At 32.6% G+C, this 24,067-nt stretch overlaps 1 protein-coding gene across 7 annotated transcripts in view; it reads right to left on the reverse strand.

The window, feature by feature from the left end:
• LOC138335410 (prisilkin-39-like) overlaps positions 1-22,996 on the reverse strand; it is a 38,657-nt gene extending 15,661 nt beyond the window's left edge. For 3 of the 7 annotated variants that reach the window (XM_069284486.1, XM_069284485.1, XM_069284482.1), the window contains exons 1-17: positions 22,521-22,995; positions 19,735-20,021; positions 18,311-18,364; positions 15,731-15,766; positions 15,543-15,575; positions 15,358-15,393; positions 14,258-14,278; positions 13,726-13,761; positions 12,872-12,907; positions 11,005-11,031; positions 9,238-9,264; positions 7,589-7,612; positions 7,056-7,082; positions 6,485-6,511; positions 5,932-5,955; positions 4,037-4,063; positions 1,118-1,162 (exon numbers count right to left, since the gene is read on the reverse strand). In XM_069284486.1, the coding sequence (XP_069140587.1) occupies positions 1,118-1,162; positions 4,037-4,063; positions 5,932-5,955; positions 6,485-6,511; positions 7,056-7,082; positions 7,589-7,612; positions 9,238-9,264; positions 11,005-11,031; positions 12,872-12,907; positions 13,726-13,761; positions 14,258-14,278; positions 15,358-15,393; positions 15,543-15,575; positions 15,731-15,766; positions 18,311-18,364; positions 19,735-19,989 (735 nt within the window). In that variant the 5' untranslated portion in view covers positions 19,990-20,021; positions 22,521-22,995. Of the gene's footprint in view, positions 1-1,117; positions 1,163-4,036; positions 4,064-5,931; positions 5,956-6,484; positions 6,512-7,055; positions 7,083-7,588; positions 7,613-9,237; positions 9,265-11,004; positions 11,032-12,871; positions 12,908-13,725; positions 13,762-14,257; positions 14,279-15,357; positions 15,394-15,542; positions 15,576-15,730; positions 15,767-18,310; positions 18,365-19,734; positions 20,022-22,520 lie in introns of all 7 variants that reach the window. The other 4 variants (XM_069284484.1, XM_069284481.1, XM_069284480.1 and 1 more) reach the window with 2 other exon arrangements.
• Between the last annotated feature and the right edge of the window lie 1,071 nt (positions 22,997-24,067).

A 24,067-nucleotide genomic window follows, 5' to 3' on the forward strand; every position in this document is an offset into this window, starting at 1 on the left:
AAATGGCGGCTATAGAAGGCATTTCAATCACCTCAAAAATGTCTATTATATATTTTTAGGAGCACTAAACATGAACCGAAGACCAGTTTTGAGAAAAAAATGTTTAACTGCTGTATTTGGGGCCGAACTTGCGAATTTGTTGAAATGCACTTAAACTCTTAATTTAAAATTAAATTTTATTTTCTTAGAACCATTATTCCCAATGTGTCCAGATGTTTATTATAACATTGAAAATGTACATTTGCATCATTTTTGTTTTGTATCTTTTGCCAAAATTTACAAACAATATATATATGTGATTAGGACGGATATATAGACTCTTTGTATCAAATACGTTGTGTTCAAGTACACATAAGAAGTGATATATAGGTATACAAAAAATCACTAGTTTAAACAGGGTCTAAAACCTTCAACTACTAATGGGCCTGATATGGATATAAATGTATCAGATATACCAAAAGCTGTCGACTGTTGCTATATTACTTAAAGATATAAAAGAGCAATAGCACAACAATAGAACACACTGACAATGTACCGAGTTATGTGTTACAGCTTCCTAAAATTATATATTCACATTATATAATTGAATCCTTATAATTCGTTTTACTCAGTAGAATTCAAATACCTATGCACCCCCCCCCCCACACAACCGTCATTTCAATTTTTTTTTTTAGTGAGTAAATGGTTAAATTCCAAATATCAAGTACATCGAATTAGATACTGTAAACTGTTTTTAGCGTCTATTTTTCTTGATTTCCGTTTTAAAAGAAGTTCGTGAAAGAAAAAAAGAAAAGAAAGAAAAAAAAGAAGAGAAGAAAAGAAAAGAAAAAAAGGAAAAGAAGAAAAAAAATGAAAAAAAATAAAAGGAATAAAAGAAAAAAAAAAGAAAAAAAAAGAAGTTCGTGAACATAGTTATTCACGGATTTAACAATTGAATGATAATTCCTATCAACATAGATCATTCGCGGATAGAAACTTTCGCGAATTTACTTGGATTGCGAGATTGCGAAAATAAATCGCACGCAAACGAAAGTTGGTTTACAGTAAGTAAATCCAGAAAAAAAAAACCAAGAAATTTTGATGAGTTGATATTGATAGATAATGGTTGTAAACTTACAGATGGTAGTCCATAGTTATATCCAGTTGCCATGCCTCCCACGGCCTACAATGTGAACATAAATAATTAAACAAAATGTACTATTGTGTGATTTAAAGGCCCTCTACCTTTCCGAAACGGCTTTTTATTTTTAAAATGGACATGTAAAACGAAATCGATAATTTTGTAGAGTCGCAAAAGTTATTAACTTACCGTTAATACTAAACTTATCATCATCGTCTGAACAATTTGTTTCAAATAAATAAAAAAATAATTTTCATAACGCGAGTCGTCTTATGTTTCTCGCCGTCGTCCTAAATACCGCGCAGTAGTTGACTATCACTGTGCTAGACGGCAAAATGACTCTCCACTGTTATCATATATTACGGAGGAAATCTTGCATATGTTTGGTGCTGTAACCTCATCTTAGGTCATCGGTAAATATTTTCTGATGTTATTAAAGCTTTTTAAGAAATCTTCATGTTTTGCTCCGGAAAGGTAGTGGGCCTTTAAGTATTAATAGCATAATTTTATATCTACGGAGTATTAAAAAAAACTTTCACCAAAAATTCTCACAAACCTTTAAAAATTATATAACCCGCTAAAATTTGAAAACGTGACATTAATGTTAATTATTTGTTTTCTAGGTTAAGACAAAAGAGTTTTAATATTAATTTATCAAAGAATTAGTTTTTATCAAATCTCTATGTTAGCGTTATAGGAACGTCGACCAATATCGTACATTTGATAAAGGAAGATTCCTATTAAGTCAGCAGGTTGCATACAGGAAAACTCATTATTCATTTGTGGAATCACCGCCATTATTTTTATGTTTGTTTTAGAGTAAAATGTAATGTCTTAATAATCTGTTAACAACGACATAAAACTCATTACGAAAGGTAACAATATCACAAGGATGTTTGTTTATTATTGGGAGGTACCAAATAATTTGTCAAGTTTATATATTTTTGGGAGGTATCAATAAAGTTGTAATGTTTGTTTATTTTTGGGGGGGGGGGGTATCAATTAAGTTGTGATGCTTGTTTATCATTGGGTAATATAAAGAGTAAGAAACAACAATGATCTCTCAGACATTATCTAAAATCAGAATGTTAACAAGGAAATGATTATTTCTAAATGATATGAGAATTTCAGATAATTTTTACTATTGTCATAAATTGCTGAGATGTAAGTAATAGTGTTACTTAAGCATTGATGTCACTATTTTTTTTTAATTTCATCGGGGTATGAACGAAATTTTGTTTGCAAACAAATTTTATTTCATACCCTGATGAAATAATGAAATAGTGACATCAATGCTTATAATTCCAGACTACTTGATAACATAAAATGCGTTTACACGTATTGTGACGTCACGATAACGTCTTGTTTCCGCGCCATTCTCGGATTTTGTTTTCATAGCGGTATGAAACAAATGAATCGGGCAATCAGAAAGCCATATTTTATATATGAAAACAAGACATATTAATTATTATACTTTAAACTACTTTCAAAGAAAGAAAGATATATAAAATGTAGAAGTATAATTGTTCCGACGATTTTTGCTTAGTTTCATTGATTTACGTTTCTGTCTAGTAATAGTGTTTGATATGCCCTTAGATAAATTGGACAGTATTCAACCTTTAAATCGCTACTCAACAAAAATGATTAAAGGGACATAACTCCATCTTCGTAACTCATAATGACGAATATAGACTTCAAAAATAAAAACATTATAATCTTAAGGCAACTAATACAGTTGCAAGCAGGAATCATAGCGATCCTTGTTGATACATGCTTCTTATTTGTATGGTGATCAAGGTGTTGGAAACCAATGTATACGGTATATATTATAAGACTCTTTCATATGTGGATATGAAGGATAGGGATATTCTACCCGAGGGTCACAAAATGTAGTAAAACCCGAGGGTTTTGCAACATTTTGTGATCCCGAGGGTAGAATATCCCTATCCTTCATATCCACTTTTGAAAGAGTATTTTGTCTTTCATACCTCGACGTTTTATTGCAATTTTACAACTATAATATCGTTATATCGTTTTGAAATAAATTAGAAGAAATCCACGACTGGAAGTCAATTTTCCATACATGAAAAATTACGTGATATTTTCAACATAAATTCCGTTGTTTGCATCTTTTATAGTAAAACCAGTCATATTTGTGAAACAAATGTTAAAATTTTACCAAAGAAATAGATATTTTGTTGACGCCGTGACGTCACGAGGCTTTATTGCATGGGTAGCCATGCAATACAGCCTCAGGCGCCATGAGTGTATTGCCCTGGACCAGCCAGTATTACACGTGTAGGTATGAAAGAAATATATATATATCATACAGAAAGTATAATAGATACTCATATAGCGACTTAGTAGTGAAAAAATGAGATGCAAACTTCAGGTTCACGCAATTGAACATTCTGAAATACTTCATTTAGTCAAGAATTTGATTAAGGTTTATGTTTAAGTAGACATAAGAAGTGATATATAGGTATACAAAACTTGTTTAAACAGAGTCTAATGACTTAAATCAGTATCACGGCTGCAGATATAAAAACGTAAATCCTTGAATTTCAATGTAAAGATATGAAATACACCAAAAGTACCATCGCGTAGATCAGAACATCTTAACAGTTAAAACTCTGAACGTTTAGTCTGAACGTTCACAGTCGTAAATTGATAAGAGACCCGATCAAGTAAAACACCAGTTGAATTTATCTGTGAAACTTTTTTGACTAATCTGAAACAGTACTTCAGTAAGCCTGTCGCTGAACGGTAAAGGTTTTTTTATACTTGCATCGTCCTCAGATGGGGTAACATGACAGTAAAAAAAGCTCCTACTTTACATCACAGGAAGCACAAAATTAAAATCGTTTAATGAGGATGAAAATTGCAAAAATACCCAACATTTTTCAAAATACTTACAGGCATGGCACCACCAATTGGATATCCCTTCAAATGCAAAACAAAGCTAGCAATTAGTTGATTTGTTTAACAAGTGTATGAACGATATATTAATCAAGATACATTTTACTATTGTCATCATTTCATTAGAGGTAAGTATTAGTGGAACTATCTCATAAGGGCGCAATACCTTTCCGAAACGGCTTATAATTTTTAAAATTGAATGTAACACGAAATTTACAATTTTGTATAGTCGCAAAGTTATAAGCTTACCGTTAATACTACACCTGTCATCACCTTCTGAACAATGAAATTTAAATAAATTAAATGATAATTTTCATAACGCGGGTCGTCTGATGTTTCCTTCCGCCGTCCTAATTACCGAACGTAAGTTTACTCTCACTGCGCCAGACGACAAAACAGCGAAATGAATCTTCACTATTAACATAGTTTACACTGGAAATCTTGCATTTGTTTGGTGTTGTAACTTCATCTTAGGCCATCGATATATACACTTGCTTATGTTATCAATGTTTTTAAGAAACTTAATATTTTGTTTCGGAAAGGTAGTGTGCCTTTAAACTGCATTAAAAAGAAATATCATGCAGAGTATAGAAGTAAATATGTTCTGTCTATTTTTGTCGAATTTCTTTTATTTACGTTTCTGTCTAGTAATAACGTTTTTGCCCTTTGCTAAATTGGTCGATACTCAGCAATTACCTCTTTTCTTAACAGGTATGATTAAAGGGACATAACTCCATCTACACATTAAAAACCATTATCATCTGAAGACAACTAGTACAGTTGAGAGCAGGAATCATAGCGACAACTTTGTTGATAAATCTTTGTGATTTGTATAGTGGTCAAGGTTTTGGAAACCCATGTAAACGGCATATATATATATATATTATACAGAAAATATAATAGATAATACTAGCGACTAAGTCGTGAAAAGAATTAGAGATGCAGACTTTGGTTTCACGCAATTGAAAATTCTGAAATTCATCACTTAGTCAAGAATTTGATTAGGTTGTGTATTTAAGTAGACATAAGAAGTGATATATAGGTATACAAAATATCACTTGTATAAACAGAGTCTAATGACTGAAATCAGTATCACGGCTGCAAATATAAAAACGTAAATTCTTGAAATCGTAGATCAGAACATTTTCATATCAAAGTGATAGTAATCCTTTATCTTATTTTAATCTAGAACTTCTAAAATGATATATGGACAATACAGAATTAAGTCTTAGATTTCAGTGTATCTGAACGGTAAAAGTTTGTATATTTACAGTCGTGTGCCAAAAGTCTTGGTAATTTTTATTTTTCCGTATATATTCTATGTATTTTTACATTTTTTCTTGGATTTTTCCTTATCTCATCTAGGCGCGGATTTTAATCAAATTTGATATACTTGTAGAAAATTATCTATACTTTCAGCTAATGATATTTACATAATTTTCCTTTATGTACTTTTGGAGAAAACCATATTTCATTACCATGCAATACTTTTTCGTTGCCATTTTGGTAAAAACAAAGAAGGAAATGACGTCATAAGTGTAAGTAGTGCACAAAAAAGATACATATTTTGATAACAAAATATCGGAAACTTATATAAATATTATGAGCTGAAAGTGTAGATAATTCTCTACAAGTATGCCAAAATTGAGTAAAATCCACCAATAGACGAGATCAGGAAAAATCAAAGAAAAAATGTCAAAATACATAGAACATATAGGGAAAAATAAAAATTACGAAAACTTTTGGCACGTTACTGTACATCGTTCTCAGATGGAATAACACGACATTAAAAAGAGCCCCTACAATATATCACAGCAAAGTACAAAAATAAAATGTTTTACGAGGATGAAAATTGGGAGCAAATACGCGGGAACCTTCTTCAAGATACTTACAGGCATGCTAACTGAGGGGTATCCCTGCAAAATAAATTCGAAATTAGCTAATTTATTTTACAGTCAATGAACGACGTATTGCCCATATCTTCTTATTACCTACATTTCAGTTGCATGTTTCTTAAATTGTAATTGCTTAGTTACTTAATTACATACATTACAATTATATTACAAAGATTTACTTTTAGACTTCGGGTTCATGCAATTAGACTTTCTGAAAAAATATCACTTATCAATGATTTATTATATACTTTCCCAAAACGTCTATTTCTCTAAATTAGCATTACGATAACGTCACCTTTTGAGCCATTATCATATTTGATAAAGGAAAAATCTCATTTAAACAGTCTGCATTCTGCATTCAAATAATGAAAATTGATCATTCGTTTGTGAAGACAACGTCATCAATTCTGAGATTGTTTTTACTATCAAATGTTATTGCGTGACAGTGGATATCCGTTATCTCATTAATCTATACAAAGTACTAAAATATAATATGTTTGATGAGGATGAACATTGTGCGCAATGAGGGAACCTTCTCCAAGATACTTACAGACACGGCGCCGACAGCGTTGTATCCCTTCAAATGCAAACCAAAATAGTTTAGAGATTTCATAAATAAAATAAATCATTATCATATTAAGTAATACCGACAACTTTGTTGATAAATGTTTGTTATTTGTAATGGTGGTCAAGGTATTGGGACCCATTTAAACGGGAATATAGATATTCCGTTTTTGCATAATACAGAGTTAGCTCCCTTACGGGTAGGTATCCATTGTGACGTCATTATTTTGTGGGCGCAATTCAAGTCGTTTTCTCCGAAAAGTATGATGTTCGGCACGCAAAGACATGACGTCACAATCAATACCTGCACGCAAGGGCAGATAGCTCTGTAATATACAATATTCTAAAAAATATCAGTCAAGAATTTGATCTATATTTCACCAATAGTCTCCCTTTCTTTCGCCTTTCCTTCCTTCCTGTTATAATTCCTCTCTTACTTTCTTGCTTACTTAGAAATAGCTCAAAATGCATACATCACATTAACGTGCAAAACAAATATATTTTATGAGGATGAAAAATGGGAGCAAATACGCGAGAACTTTCTTCAAGATACTTACAGGCATGGATACAGCACCGGAGAATGTCTGCAAAACATAATTCGAAATAAGTTGATTTGTTTTACAAGTTCATGAACGATGTATTTCTCACATCTTATACGAGGTGTCGTACTCTTACTTACGTTGTATCATTTTTAAAAAAAACATACTTAATTCAACTTCGAGTAAACTGTCACTTTAAGAGCTTTATCTCTATTCCACCCATACAGTCACCCTATCGTCTTTCGTGTTAACTATATAATTAATATAATGGGAACTGATTGAAAAATTGAACGATCGTATTATAATAACCCAATTAAATGATAAAACAAAATTTCTTTTATTGACTGCGATCAAACACAGGTCAATAATTATATATAATGACCGCGAGATAACTGTATTATGATTACGTCCTTATCAGTGTAAAAAAAATCATATTTTTGTTATTAATGATAGCTCATAAAATTATCAGCATATAAAAGGGAAAAATAAGTTATTTTAATGAGGATGGAAATTGGGCATAAATACGCGGGGATATTCTTCAAGATACTTACAGGCATGCCAACAGAAGTGTATCCCTTCAAATGCAAAACAGAATAAGAAATTAGTTGATTTGTTTTACAAGTCCAGGAAAGAGGTATTGCTTATATCTTATACGAAGTTTCGTATTACCCGCATTTCCGTTATATTGTTTCTTAAAAATTTTCATACTAAATTCACTTTCGTTTTACTTTTAGACTTCGCATGAAATTGGACGTTCTGAAAAATATCACTTAGTCAAGAATTTATAAATTGTAATTCGAGTCATTTGGAGTTTTTGTTATTAGTAATAGGTTATAAGGTATACATCATATGAATGTGCAAAATAACATATTTTGATGAGGATGAATATTGGGCAGAAATACGCGGGGATAATTTATTTGCACAGTACGTATATGTTGCTATGTAATGTATATATGTATAATATTTGAACAGTATAACATTGGCAGTTAGGCACTGGCGTACTAATACCACAATCAGAGTTCAAAAGGTCAAGCAACGACTTGGTTTTACGTCAGTATGATAATTCGCTGAAGAGTAGAACATATTCTGAAAATTGATCAATATGGAAATGTTGCCGTTGTATATCCCTTTTTGTCGATGGGACTATTTCATCTATTGTTATTGTTTAGTCCGTGGCAATATACCGGAAGTTGTAAGAACTCAATCAGCTCTTTCCCGCAAAATAATTGGCTGTTCCATCAAATGATAGTTTGTATACTATACAAACGATTAACTTTTGTTTTCATACTTTCTTTTGTACCCCTTTTCTTTTTTAGCGGGAATGACTATATAAATGTAAATATAATTGGTATTATTAATAATATATTGGTTGTCATATTTTTGACATGCATGGGCGTGTAACATACATGGGGTGTTCTAGCATATCTACCATGGTGCGCTAACCCATTGGCTATGTTAGAACGGCCAATGTATGTTACACATCACTGCATATTTAAAATATGACAACCAAACCGTAAATGCATCGATACGTTTTGATTGTAAATATCCTCTGCGCTATATTTCATTGCTTCACTTACTCCGCTCATGATGAGTGCAGCCGAATAGTGAAATAAAAGAAGAAAACCATAAATCGTAAGGTTGACATAACAGTCCTGATTATTCAAGGTATCAAGGACGAACAAAAGTTATAAACCAGATTAGTCTCCCTTTGATAGAACATGTTATAGTGATGCCGTTGTTGATAAAAACCGGTCAATCGATTGTTTCCAACATTTTAACAATTACTGTTACCAATTGAAGCTATTTGGAAGGCATTTGAAAAAGTTGAGTGATCAAATTCATCCTAAAGAGAGAGCATACAGTTTACTATGTAATTAATAAACTCGCGACCATAAAGTCGCTTATTAAGTTATGTAACTGTAGTACAAGATAACAAAAAATTACGCATTTTAGAATATGGCGATTTTTTTAATATAATTCTGTAGAGACACGAGAGTGCTACTATAACATGAAGATTAATTTTGATCAGATTTCAGAAGCACCGAAGTGTTTTGTAAAGGTCAGCAAAATGATGTTCAGACATCAGATTTGTACAAAATATACTTAACGCATTATTTCATGTTGGACGGCAGAGATAACATATAAAAAATAAGTGAATTTCTATCGGGAAGATATACAATGATTTCAAACTGTAACTTACCCCGGAAGTAACAGGGGCAGACGAGAACTGAAAAAAAGAAGAACAGCGTATATTACCTAGCTATTAAGTGCTTGTAGGCTGATATAACAGTCCAAATTACTGATGAATATTTCGCGGTTGGTTAATTTCGCGATTTCCTGCAGTAAACTATTCGCGTGGGGTTATTTTCGCGATCTAATGACCGCGTAAATTACGAAATTTCCTTTTGACATTAAATCTCCTGTATCATGTACCATTATAAAATCTGAATATACATGTATATTATTATATCATACATTTCTGGCTATTATAAAATAATATTAATTCTCCCTTTAGTCTGATCATTTTGACCCGTGATTTTATACTTATTGGCCGTGCAGCGACCCGAGAACAACTGAACGCGGGGCAGACCGGGGAAAGTATTATTATAAATCTTTTCCTTACCAATCAAGGTATTATCTGTATATATCGGTTGATTGTTTGTCAATGCAAAATATTTACATTACCATTACACATTACCTATATGTTGCTACTAAGCCCAATGTATGATATTTTCTTGTATTTACATTGGCAGTTAGGCTCTGGTGTACAAATACCACAATCAGAGTTCAAAAGATCAAGCATCGACTTGGTTTTACGTCAGTATGATAACTCGCTGAAGAGTAGAACATATTCTGAAAATTGATCAATATGGAAATGTTGCCGTTGTATATCCCTTTTTGTCGATGGGACTATTTCATCTATTGTTATTGTTTAGTCCGTGGCAATATACCGGAAGTTGTAAGAACTCAATCAGCTCTTTCCCGCAAAATAATTGGCTGTTCCATCAAATGATAGTTTGTATACTATACAAACGATTAACTTTTGTTTTCATACTTTCTTTTGTACCCCTTTTCTTTTTTAGCGGGAATGACTATATAAATGTAAATATAATTGGTATTATTAATAATATATTGGTTGTCATATTTTTGACATGCATGGGCGTGTAACATACATGGGGTGTTCTAGCATATCTACCATGGTGCGCTAACCCATTGGCTATGTTAGAACGGCCAATGTATGTTACACATCACTGCATATTTAAAATATGACAACCAAACCGTAAATGCATCGATACGTTTTGATTGTAAATATCCTCTGCGCTATATTTCATTGCTTCACTTACTCCGCTCATGATGGGTGCAGCCGAATAGTGAAATAAAAGAAGAAAACCATAAATCGTAAGGTTGACATAACAGTCCTGATTATTCAAGGTATCAAGGACGAACAAAAGTTATAAACCAGATTAGTCTCCCTTTGATAGAACATGTTATAGTGATGCCGTTGTTGATAAAAACCGGTCAATCGATTGTTTCCAACATTTTAACAATTACTGTTACCAATTGAAGCTATTTGGAAGGCATTTGAAAAAGTTGAGTGATCAAATTCATCCTAAAGAGAGAGCATACAGTTTACTATGTAATTAATAAACTCGCGACCATAAAGTCGCTTATTAAGTTATGTAACTGTAGTACAAGATAACAAAAAATTACGCATTTTAGAATATGGCGATTTTTTTAATATAATTCTGTAGAGACACGAGAGTGCTACTATAACATGAAGATTAATTTTGATCAGATTTCAGAAGCACCGAAGTGTTTTGTAAAGGTCAGCAAAATGATGTTCAGACATCAGATTTGTACAAAATATACTTAACGCATTATTTCATGTTGGACGGCAGAGATAACATATAAAAAATAAGTGAATTTCTATCGGGAAGATATACAATGATTTCAAACTGTAACTTACCCCGGAAGTAACAGGGGCAGACGAGAACTGAAAAAAAGAAGAACAGCGTATATTACCTAGCTATTAAGTGCTTGTAGGCTGATATAACAGTCCAAATTACTGATGAATATTTCGCGGTTGGTTAATTTCGCGATTTCCTGCAGTAAACTATTCGCGTGGGGTTATTTTCGCGATCTAATGACCGCGTAAATTACGAAATTTCCTTTTGACATTAAATCTCCTGTATCATGTACCATTATAAAATCTGAATATACATGTATATTATTATATCATACATTTCTGGCTATTATAAAATAATATTAATTCTCCCTTTAGTCTGATCATTTTGACCCGTGATTTTATACTTATTGGCCGTGCAGCGACCCGAGAACAACTGAACGCGGGGCAGACCGGGGAAAGTATTATTATAAATCTTTTCCTTACCAATCAAGGTATTATCTGTATATATCGGTTGATTGTTTGTCAATGCAAAATATTTACATTACCATTACACATTACCTATATGTTGCTACTAAGCCCAATGTATGATATTTTCTTGTATTTACATTGGCAGTTAGGCTCTGGTGTACAAATACCACAATCAGAGTTCAAAAGATCAAGCATCGACTTGGTTTTACGTCAGTATGATAACTCACTGAAGAATAGAACATATTCTGAAAATTGATCAATATGGAAATATATTCTAATGAAAATAATTGAAATAGATTGAAATGTTGTACTTATCCTTGTATATCCCGTTTAACGATGGGACTATTTCAATTACTGTTATTTCAAGTCGGTTGTCCGTGACTTGATATTTTTCACTATACAAAATTTTAACTTTTATTTCCATACTTTACTTTTATTGTTGTTCGTATGTTAACTAGTTTACAAAAAAACCCAATTGTTTTATAAATCGAAACACTCACGCACCAAATTGATAAATCGTTCTTCCAAAGCTATAATTCGTCCCTATCCGTCCATTAATTAAGTACTTGATTGAGAAACAAAATAAATTATAAGATGTTTTAGTCTTAGGGGATTTTTGTGATCGAACGTTTCCGACAAGTATCAACATTTGCCGTTATCAAGGCTTTTATAAACAAGCTATCATAGACTATGGCGTGACAATTGTTTCAATGTGAAACAATAGAGTTGTCATCTTCTATGAAGATCTTTTATCAGCAGAAATATGTTCAAACTTCAGAATTTGACAAAATATACTTAACGCAAAAATATCAAACAGATAATTCACTTCTATGGTGAAACTATTCAATATTCTCTGTGCCGCTGCTTGATATTGCTTAGACGATACTTAAAACAAATATTGTATATAACTATGATAAAAACAGCGAGATCTCAGTCATATGTTTCATAAGTGTGTCACTATGAGGTATATGTGTCAGACATTTTGACGTCTCTATTTTACTCTATTGAAGCCAAAACGTTTTCTTGACTGCTTTACAAGTTAATGCCGTGATTTAAAAGGAGAAAATTTATCGAGCCTAAAACAAATTTCAATGCGATTCTTTCATTAAAGTCTCGCGTCCTCCGTCTCTTGTAATATTTTGTGAGCGCAATTCGCGTCGTTTTCTCCGAAAAGTATGACGTTACACTCGTAAACACATGACATAGCAATCGATGCCTACCCGCATAACTCTCATAATTAAACAAACAAAACAAAAAACAAATAAAAAAAAAAAACCAGATATCTGTAATCTAATGATTATCCCATGGTTGATTTTTTTTTAACTTTCCCGCGAGCTCGAAAGTGCTAGTACGCGAAATTTACAGTGGTATCAGAGCATGAACTGCACTCCCTACTGATTAATATACGACAGCTATCCAACATGACAAAGCTACATTCGAGAACAGTTGTTGTACATACCGTGGTAGGACTTGAGAATCCGTAATTCATTCCAGTCTAAAAAAAGGTATCAAAAGAAAACATAAAAAGTGTATGATAGTCACTATGGCGTGACAATTGTTTCAATGTGAAACAATAGAGTTGTCATCTTCTATGAAGATCTTTTATCAGCAGAAATATGTTCAAACTTCAGAATTTGACAAAATATACTTAACGCAAAAATATCAAACAGATAATTCACTTCTATGGTGAAACTATTCAATATTCTCTGTGCCGCTGCTTGATATTGCTTAGACGATACTTAAAACAAATATTGTATATAACTATGATAAAAACAGCGAGATCTCAGTCATATGTTTCATAAGTGTGTCACTATGAGGTATATGTGTCAGACATTTTGACGTCTCTATTTTACTCTATTGAAGCCAAAACGTTTTCTTGACTGCTTTACAAGTTAATGCCGTGATTTAAAAGGAGAAAATTTATCGAGCCTAAAACAAATTTCAATGCGATTCTTTCATTAAAGTCTCGCGTCCTCCGTCTCTTGTAATATTTTGTGAGCGCAATTCGCGTCGTTTTCTCCGAAAAGTATGACGTTACACTCGTAAACACATGACATAGCAATCGATGCCTACCCGCATAACTCTCATAATTAAACAAACAAAACAAAAAACAAATAAAAAAAAAAGAGCCAGATATCTGTAATCTAATGATTATCCCATGGTTGATTTTTTTTTAACTTTCCCGCGAGCTCGAAAGTGCTAGTACGCGAAATTTACAGTGGTATCAGAGCATGAACTGCACTCCCTACTGATTAATATACGACAGCTATCCAACATGACAAAGCTACATTCGAGAACAGTTGTTGTACATACCGTGGTAGGACTTGAGAATCCGTAATTCATTCCAGTCTAAAAAAAAGGTATCAAAAGAAAACATAAAAAGTGTATGATAGTCACATAGAACTTCAAAAACTTCATGACTTTGACTATCATTTTATCTAAGAATCGTGAATCTAAAAAATGCAATAAGTATGATCAAATTAAGAATTTTTGTCTATTAAACAAATTGTATATCCATCAACTTTATAATGAATATAATGGGAACTTACGGAAATATAGAACGATAACTTTATAACTTAAAAATTTAATGACGAAAAAAAATTATTGAACGCGATCAAATACAGACCAATGTTTTCAATATGGAACTATTATAGCATCCATATATTCAAGTTATATTAAGTGTGATTTGATCGAAGTAGAGTTCAAGTGATCGCAATTTTTGGAGTTATGTGACAGTACCAACTTAACGTCTCGTGTTCATGTCCTCGGCTACTACTATATCCTAATTTAATAAAGTATGTTTTATCAGGATGAAAATGGGGCTAAAGTACTCGAGAATACTTACACCTATGCTGCTAGCGATTCCCTGCAAATGCAAAACAAAATTTGAAATAAGTTTATTTGGTCTACAAGTCCAGGAACGAGGAAATGCATTCATCTGATACTGATTAATGTTGGACAGACATTTGGAAACTTTGAGCTATCAAATTCACCCCAAAGAGAGAGTATACTGTCGAGTAGGTAATGACATAAACTATTGTCGAGTCGCTCAATGAGTCCCATTACATCACATACATAAATCTAACCAAAAATGATTACCAAACTTTACACAGTGTCGAAAATTATAAATGTTTGCAAGGTAATTATGTAGCCTTACGAAAATGCTACTATAATATTAAGATTAATTTTGCTCAGATTTCATGTACACCAATGTTTTATGAAAATCATCAAAGTGATGTTCAGATATCATAATGGTACAAAATAAACTCAAAGCATAATGTTATATTGGAGCATAATGTTATATTGGAGCAGCAGAAATAGCATATCAAAGAATAGTTTATTTCTTTTTGGGAGATTTACGACTATTTCAAAGCATTATTTACTGTGCTATATGTGAGTAGAGCCGTCGCTCCATACTGAAAAAGGAATAAAAGCATATAGTGTTTGCAGGTTGACATAAGAGCCAAATTATCCGAAGAAACGTGGAAGAACAAAAGTTATATTACTGAGTAATCCTACTTTGGTGTGACATGTAATACGGATATCCTCGGTAAAGAATTGTGCAATGTAATTTTGTAACATTGAGGGACACCATAGTGGTACTCTTTTAAGAAGATCTGCAACATCATGTTCAGATATCACTTTACAGAATAAACTTAACGCAGTATGGTATGTTGGAGCAGTAGAGTTAAAGATGCCCCACCGCCGACAGAGCATACACGATAGTCATTGTTTGGCCAATGATTGGTGTTTAATTGTGTATATAGTATATATAATAAACACCAAAAGAAAAATAATAAAATATAATTTAATTTGCTTTTGGTGCATGCCAATCCAGTTCCTCATTCCTTATAGGACATAGTGCCACGGAATTTTTTGGTATGCAATTTATTCATTAATAAGTTCTATTGGGGAGATTTACGAAGATTTCAAAGCTATGCTTACTGTTACGCCATAGTTGGGTAGAGCTGCCGATGCATACTGAAAAGGGTAGAAAAACACACATTACCTAGAATTGCAGGTTTATAACTATTATCATTATGGCATGTTGGAGCAGCAGAAGTAGCATATCAAATTAATAAGTTAATCTCTATTCGGGAGATTTACGAAGATTTCAAAGATTAACTTACTGAGGTATAGCTGGGTACAGCTGGCGACGAAAACTGAAAAGGGAAGGAAAACACACATTACCTAGAATCACAGGTTTAATATTATTATCATTATGGCATGTTGGAGCAGCAGAAGTAGCATATCAAATTAATAAGTTAATCTCTATTGAGGAGATACATGTATACGACGATTTCAAAGCTTTACTTACTGTTGTGCCATAGGAGATGGGTAAAGCCGACGAATACTGAAAAGGGAAGGAAAACACATATTACCTAGAATCACAGGTTTAATATTATTATCATTATGGCATGTTGGAGCAGCAAAAGTAGCTTGTTTTGTTGATGTTCTCGGTAAAGAATTGTTGCAGTGTAATAAAATTTATGTGATATGTAAAATTATGTAAAGTCATATTAGAATCTCACACCTCGTGACAATTAAAAATGAACTTTATCAAACTCGTTAAAAAGTTTGATATGGTACTCGCATAAAGGTTCGTGGCATATAAAATGATTGAACTCGTTTGATAAATTCCATATTACATAGCCATTCATGTAAGATTCTCTATTTATTCTCTATATGGCAAAATCATTTTGGTATGTATGTAAAAACTTCCACGAGAGCAAAATGGTTGAAATTTCACTTATAATTTTTTTCTCGATGAATTTTATTTTGTGCATTTGATCTTTTCGATAGTTTCAATAAGAAAACTTACATTTCACTACGAAACATTTAATAAATATCTTAATACACAAAAATCTATAAATATTTCATATCTTATCTCTGTTCATTATGAATGTCGTTCTATAAATCTATCGGAAAAATTGATTCATTGCTTTGAAATAAATACCATGATATATCTTAGAAAAATGAAGATTAAAACAATAAAAAAAAAAAAAAAAGCAATGCGACGCCGGAGATATGTCGTATTCTGACGTCTCACATTATGGAACCATATTACAAATGCGCGGACAAAAATCCAAAAGCAGAATTTTTAGAATAAAAAAGAAATGTGTATAGAAAGTCAGTGAACTGGGCTCAGTTTCATGAAAATTCTGTAACTTAAAACAATTCCTTAACATAAAATTTCCCATAGGAAAGAATTATGAAAGTTAAGGGAAACTCCTTAAGTTAAGAAGCCTTCTTAAGATCCGTAATGCTTTCCTATGGAGAATTTTAAGTTAAGGAATTCCTTAAAGTTAAGGAATGTTCATGAAACTGGGCCCAGGTAATAATATTATTTTACAAATCCGAAAATTGGACACAACTGATCAAGTATAACAAACATTTTTTTATAATTTATGCAATCAATAAAACCTTATTACGCATTATATGTAACAGGCATATAAAAATATTAATTAACTTCAATTTAATTAAATTTAGATTAATAATAATATTGAAATACTAAAATACTTTAAATATAAGTAATGAATGCAATAATAGAAAAATAATATATATTTAAATCAAAATCATTTAAAACCCCATCCATAGATTACGCTGTGATAAAAAACCTTTGAATCGAAATTGCATTCCTTGAATGAACTAAATTATACGTATTTTTTTCATTTAATATGTTGGCATCTAGTTTTTAGATTAATGCTATTTGCTTTATCTTTTCAATCATAGTAGGTTGATGTGAGTGAGGAAATAAATTTTCAACATACTCTGAAAGTTAACATGAATAAAATAATAAACTTCATATACGTTAGAAAAGTTGTGCCCAATTCCATAGTATATAATATATAACAATGAAATATGTTTAAAGTTATATGTGCCGTAACTGGCCGAAAATTTGGACATGTTTATTTTTCTTCAATTATCTATTTAAAACCATAAGTTTTAATGAATAAAGCTGTGAAAATCATTCAAATGGACAGACACACACATATAATGCCTTATAAACTTTAGTTAGAACACATTGGTTATGCACTGGGAAATTCTTTTTTTTTATGCATTATACATGTTTAGATGGAAATATACCTTCAGAAATCACTTTACAATTACTAATAATACTGTAAAAATGTGCAATGAAATTGTGGACAACAAGATGGCTTCATGGTCTGACCGTATATCCTCATTTCAATAAACTGAAGATGTTAATATAATGATTTTTGGCAGTACTGCCAAAAATCATTTTCAGTCCTTTTTGTACTTGTAAAATTAAAACCTATACATTGAAAGTATTGTAATTCTCAAAATGTTGGTAACTTTTGGAGTTGAATAACATATTAAAAGCTCTTCTTGATTCGTGACTATGAAAAATACGGCACATATAACTTTAAAGATAATATATCCGACAGATAAATACGATGAACAGCGAACTGATATTTATCAATCACGAACCTTTCTTCAGGTCCATATGGTGTTATATCTCCTTGATAGAATTATAATGTTCCATATATAGCATATCGAGTTGGTGTTTCTAATTTTAATTTTAATTTTTGTCAATATTCCATTTGTGAACTTCATTGACCCCACGTTGGGTTCTTCAGGGTGGCGTCCTATGACCATTGCTTTTCTTGTAATTAACCATGCACATCGGCTAATACTCAAAAGTAAACTACATATCAAATATAAAAATTAAGGACCTTTGATTCGGCCCATAAGGTATTATGCCACCCTTGTAGAGTTTAAAATAATGACCTTGGGTCCCATATGAACCTTACCAAAAGTCCATAATCGATAAAAATGGATTTTATACAATTTATTGCAAAATCAACCGGGATCAAATACAAAATAATTATCATGATCAATCAACAATGGATAAAGTTTAACACTTTGTTAAACCTACCGTGGGGTTTGTTAAACCGTAGTTCAATCCAGATGAGGCTCTCCCAGCTGTAGCCTGCAAACAAAACATGAAATGAAAATAGGTTCGATAGTCACACAGAAGCACAACTTAGTAAAAAAACAAATTATCAAAATTGTAATATCTAAGAATCGTGAAGAGAAGAAGTGCTCATTCTCTATTCTCAATGGGTTGCGATCACTTACTATCTCTATATACCAGGACTATCTCATAGTAAAACTGGAAACAGCTCAGAGGAAAAAATCTGAACCAATCACATGCCAGCAAAAATGTCCTTTGAAGACTACAGGGAGAGCGACGCCAAACTCCAAAGCCAAACAGTGTACTGTTATACGACTAAATTACCTGTTCTATTATGTTGCCATCAGTTTTACTATGAGACAGTCCAGGAGTGTAGAGATCGTAAGTGATCGGAACCCCTGGAGTATCGAGGATGACAAGTGCTATAAATAAGATAAAGCTTTGAATTTATTCTATGAAACAAATATATCAATATACTAACAATGAATATAATTGGAGCTGATAGAGATGTAGAACGATCAAATTATTACTACTCAATTAAATGATAAAATAAAAATTTATTTAATGATCACGATCAAATACAAACCATTGCTTTTGTACATTAAACGGGATGAAATAACAATTATTTATTGCATTATCTAACGCAAACTTATAAAAGATAGTATTTCATTTAATTAACGGAACAAATAAAATCATTTGATATACATAATATATAGTGAGCGCAATGAAATAAACATAGCGTTGTAAAATCAACGCGATCAAATAAAAATTTAATTTAAAAATGAATGCGATCAAATAAACACGTGTTCAAAATATCAACGCGATCTAATAAGTGATGCGTTCGTGTAATCAAATATATAAATATTTACTTTCTATAATAATTGATTGTATACAGAAAAGTTAACGGACGAAAATGGACAAAAGACTATCGCAATAGGTCATCATACCTAAGGTTGTTATAACAGCTAAAAAGGAATTAAACTAGATAAATATATAAAATTGAATATAAACACAACAGACGGAATAAAAATAGCATGTTAATGGACGACATCAAATCAAATATATGTATCATATAGATACTACATCGGTGAGAAAAGAAAATCATTTAAAAATACATGTAGTTGGTAAAATCAATTAATGAAAAGTAAAATCAAATTATGATTGTAATGAATTACCGAAGTCCCCCAAACGCTCTCATAGTACTAACACAAAACCCCTGTATACCAATTTTCATTAAAATCTTATGGTTGTTAGCGTTCTATACTATACAATATTGTGTTTGCTATTTTTTCAGTTCAACACTAAATACAGATATTCATAAATATACTTTGCATGTTAAATGTAATTCCATGAGTCCTCTATTTTCTGAGTATATTCTTACTTACAACATTTGCCATGAAACCACCTTTTAAGTGGGATGGTTCATAATTGGGAGCAAGATATCCTCCATAACTGTATGCTGGTGATGCTCCGGCGTAGAAGGTCCTCCCTTTAATGAATGTTGGAGCAACTGTTTGATACGATGTTGATCCTCCAATTGCCCCCTGATATATTGGAGCGCTATAGCTAACACCACCTCCGACATTGTACGTCGCTAAAGCAGACGACACACATATCAGCAGGAGGGCTGCGACCTTCATCTTGTTATCTTTGTAGCACGTGCGGTGAATCACTGAAAACAACGCTTACAGTGGTAAACAACGTTATTCTGTAATTGCAAATTACAGAGTTATGTCCCCTTGTGGGTGTGTAGGTATTGATTGTGACGACGATTGTGTTTGTGAATGTAACGTCATTCTTTTCGGAGAAAACGATTTGAATTGCGCCAACAAAATAATGACGTCACAAAAGATACCTAGCCGCACGGAAGATAAGTATAATATATACAAAGAAGGAATAGCAATGATCTCAAAATATTTACAGTTTGCACTGACATGAACTCAATAACCATGCTTTCTAGTATTATCATCATCAGTGTATAATGATACTACAACACGTGCAGCGATTCTATTGTTACGCTGGCGTAGCAACGTGGGGTCATGACCCACTTTTGATGGGAAGATATGAATGACTCGATTACAATCGGCTGTTCAATCGAATTCGTTGACGATGACGGGAGAGAAACAAACATGGGTATTTTAATACAAAAAATATGCAACTGTCGTGGGAATAGATAAGATTAATTTGCGTGAAAAACTGTAAAGGCAATATAAGGAATGGGTTTTTATTGTGTTGAGGTTATGAGGGTATAATGATAATGGAGCCGTGTAAATTTTATTTAACCCGTTTTCGTCAGGGTTACATAATTTACACGTGTTCCATTATCATTATACACTCATAACCTCAACAAAAAATATTATCTTATTATATGATACATTTTAAAAATAGAAGAAATAAAAAAACATAAACATTTGATATCACTGAAAATTGTTAACTTAAAGGCCCATTACCTTTCCGGAGCAAAACATAAAGGTTTCTTATTTAAAAGCATTAATAACATCAGAAAATATATACCGATGACCTAAGACCAGGTTACAATACCAAACATATGCAAGATTTCCTGCGTGATATGTGATAACAGTGGCGAGTCATTTCGCTGTTTTGCCGCTGGCGCATTTATTCCGAATTTGCATATTACAGAGTTATCTGCACTTGCGGGTAGGTAGAATTGCGCTCACAAAATAATGACGTAACAATCGATACCTACCCGCAAGGGAGCTAACTCTGTAATATGCAAAGACGGAATAGTCAACTACCGCGCGGCATTTAGGATGACGCCGGGAAACATAATACGACAATCGTTATGAAAATTAACATTTTATTTATTTTAATCAAATTGTTCAGAAGGTGATGATACGTGTAGTAATATGAATTTAAGGCAAAGCCTCAGAAGAGCGCAGCTACATGTAAAAGATTATATTATAACATCATAACTTTATGTTGTCTACATTTTTCTACGAGATTAACAATAAAATATATTTCATTGACATGCACATAATATCAATAGTTAGAAAGAATTCGAAATAATCCAAATGGAATAGTGCAATATACTTCAATCTTGTTTTTATCAGATGCATAGAAAACTCGGCAATATGCCATGTTATCACAAATACGCGCGGACCTGTGCCGTCATCTTTGGCGTAGGTTTTGTAACGTCACTGCTGACGGTGCCGTGCGCTTGAGAACATACACGGTCTATATTGGACCAGTACATTTATTGTGTTAGTCTTGTATATGTGTAAATTAAAACTACTAACAGTAATAATTTTAAAGCGTATCCCGATGACACATTTCGTTTAGCTAGTACAAACAATTTCAAATCTCGTCGTGCTGATAACGAGAATTAAAACATGGTTGCCGACATGGAGGCGCGAGACTTTTCCCGCGGGACACGATTTCAAAGTCCAAGGGGTACTGGAATGTATTGAATCTATATGCTCACACACGTGTTATGGTTAGTAAAGTTTCGCTCTACGCGGCCTTCTTATTAACGGTAAGGTAATAACTTTGTTAAAGCAAAAGGAAAATGTTAGATTTCGATATATTCCGTTTTTGCATATTACAAGAGTTAGCTCCCTTGCGGGTAGGTATCGATAGTTACGTCATTATTTTGAGGGTGCAATTCACGTCGTTTTCTCCGAGATTATTATATGAATATATACAGAATAGTATTACGAGATGAATCCCAGCGAATCGTTAATAGCTATTAGAGTACTTCCTTGTAGGTGATATGAATAGACGGTCAAAGCCAAACTTGCTTTCTCGCCATTTCCCATCTTCAATGCTCCAGGAGTTACTATCACTATCGTAGATATAACGATAGTTATATAGTTCTAGTAACTCCTGGAATATCAAGGATGGCAATTTACATAAGATGATAGAAGAAGATTGCTTAGAGGATACCTATCTGACACTCATTAAGCCAATCATTTAAGAAGCTATGGTAACATATAAGCATAAAGATAAAGATTAATACATGAAATTTTCGATGAGTAGAAATTGATTTTTTTTTTTTTTTTTTTTTGTTTTGCATTTGCCATTTTGGATACATCACTTTAAGTGTAAGACTTAACAAGGATATTTCTTTACAAGAAATATACTTGTTAAGTCTTAAACTCACAAAAAAATGTGTTCTCGAATATTTCATGTTATACATCAAACCAAATCTTACCTGATAAAGAAGAAAGGACTGCAACCTTTAGCTGTTGATGACAGAGTAGCGAATATACCGACTGGGTTGTTTATATACAGATAGTTTGGGACATCCATCATGGCTGATGAGAGGCCCTCTCGGTCGGGCGGTATGTGACGTACGTATCACATCAAAATACAGTAACAAATGTATGCATCATTAGGACACACATAAAAAGTCACAGATACACGGTTCACAAATTCTTGATTTGTTAATAGTGATTATTTAACGAAGTGCGGACAGCCTGAACTCCCCATCATTCACTAATGAAGACGGATGCAGAGAAACACATCTAACTAACGAGCCTGGACCGTAACTTGGTCCATCAAACACGGACAGATGTATCATAAGAATTCTACATACAAGCACGTGTGACACAGGCTCCAGTTTGTCAGCGATCAATTTCTGTTTTTCTGCAAACAAATTGTACTTCAATTTGTGTGTTTTTCTCACTTGTAAAAGTATGGTTGGCATATTTGAGACTGATGTTTCGATTGATTTGCAAATTGATTTGATTTTTAAGTTATGTTGTTTGCAAACTGCGTGAGTGTTCACAGCTTAAACACAACTCAAATATCAATATAGTAAAAAGATCGATCATAATAACAGGTGTACATCTACGTTAAAGATACACACCTAAATCAAAATGGCTTTAAATATTTAATTTGTAAATATTAAACTAGTTTTCCAGTTTTATGCAATCGCAAAACTTATCAGCTTACCGTGAATATGTCAATCCTAATTACAACACATCAAAGTAATTGAAAAGGGCTACATTTATTTTTTTTAATTTTTTTTTAAGATTTAAATGTGCTCCCTCAAAGCTCGAAATGTTTTTTTTCTGTCTAAATATAGTCATCTATGGGAACCGTCACTCTATATTCCGAATTTGCATATTACAGAGTTATCTGCACTTGTGGGTAGGTATTGATTGTGACGTCATGTGTTTGCGAGCGTAACGTCATACGTTTCGGAGAAAACGACGTGAATTGCGCTCACAAAATAATGACGTAACAATCGATACCTACCCACAAGGGAGCTAACTCTGTAATATGCAAAGACGGAATAGCTGTTAGTAACAGGCACCATAGAATCAGAATCCGAATTAACTCCCATCTATTAAAATCTAGAAAACACGGACATGTTATTTTCAGTTAAACTTGTCTATATAACCAACCAATTGACAAAATAAAAATGCTATTTATAGCCATTTGGACTTTATACTGTCTAATTGTGTATAAATTGACTAATGGGAACAGTAGGGACAGAGGCCGTATTAAACAGCTGGTCTTTATACAGAGGTGGTCGTGAACACAGTTATAAAGATATGCCACTAGTTTATAATCACTATGTCTCCAGAATATACCCACTAGATTGTAATCACTGTCATCAGAATATACCCACTAGTTTATAATCACTGTCATCAGAATATACCCACTAGTTTATAATCACTATGTCACCTGAATATAGCCACTAGTTTATAATCACTATGTCATCAGAATATATCAACTAGTTTAATATCACTG

This window comes from Argopecten irradians, chromosome 11 (genome assembly GCF_041381155.1).
Source record: "Argopecten irradians isolate NY chromosome 11, Ai_NY, whole genome shotgun sequence".
Lineage (NCBI taxonomy): Eukaryota > Metazoa > Mollusca > Bivalvia > Pectinida > Pectinidae > Argopecten > Argopecten irradians.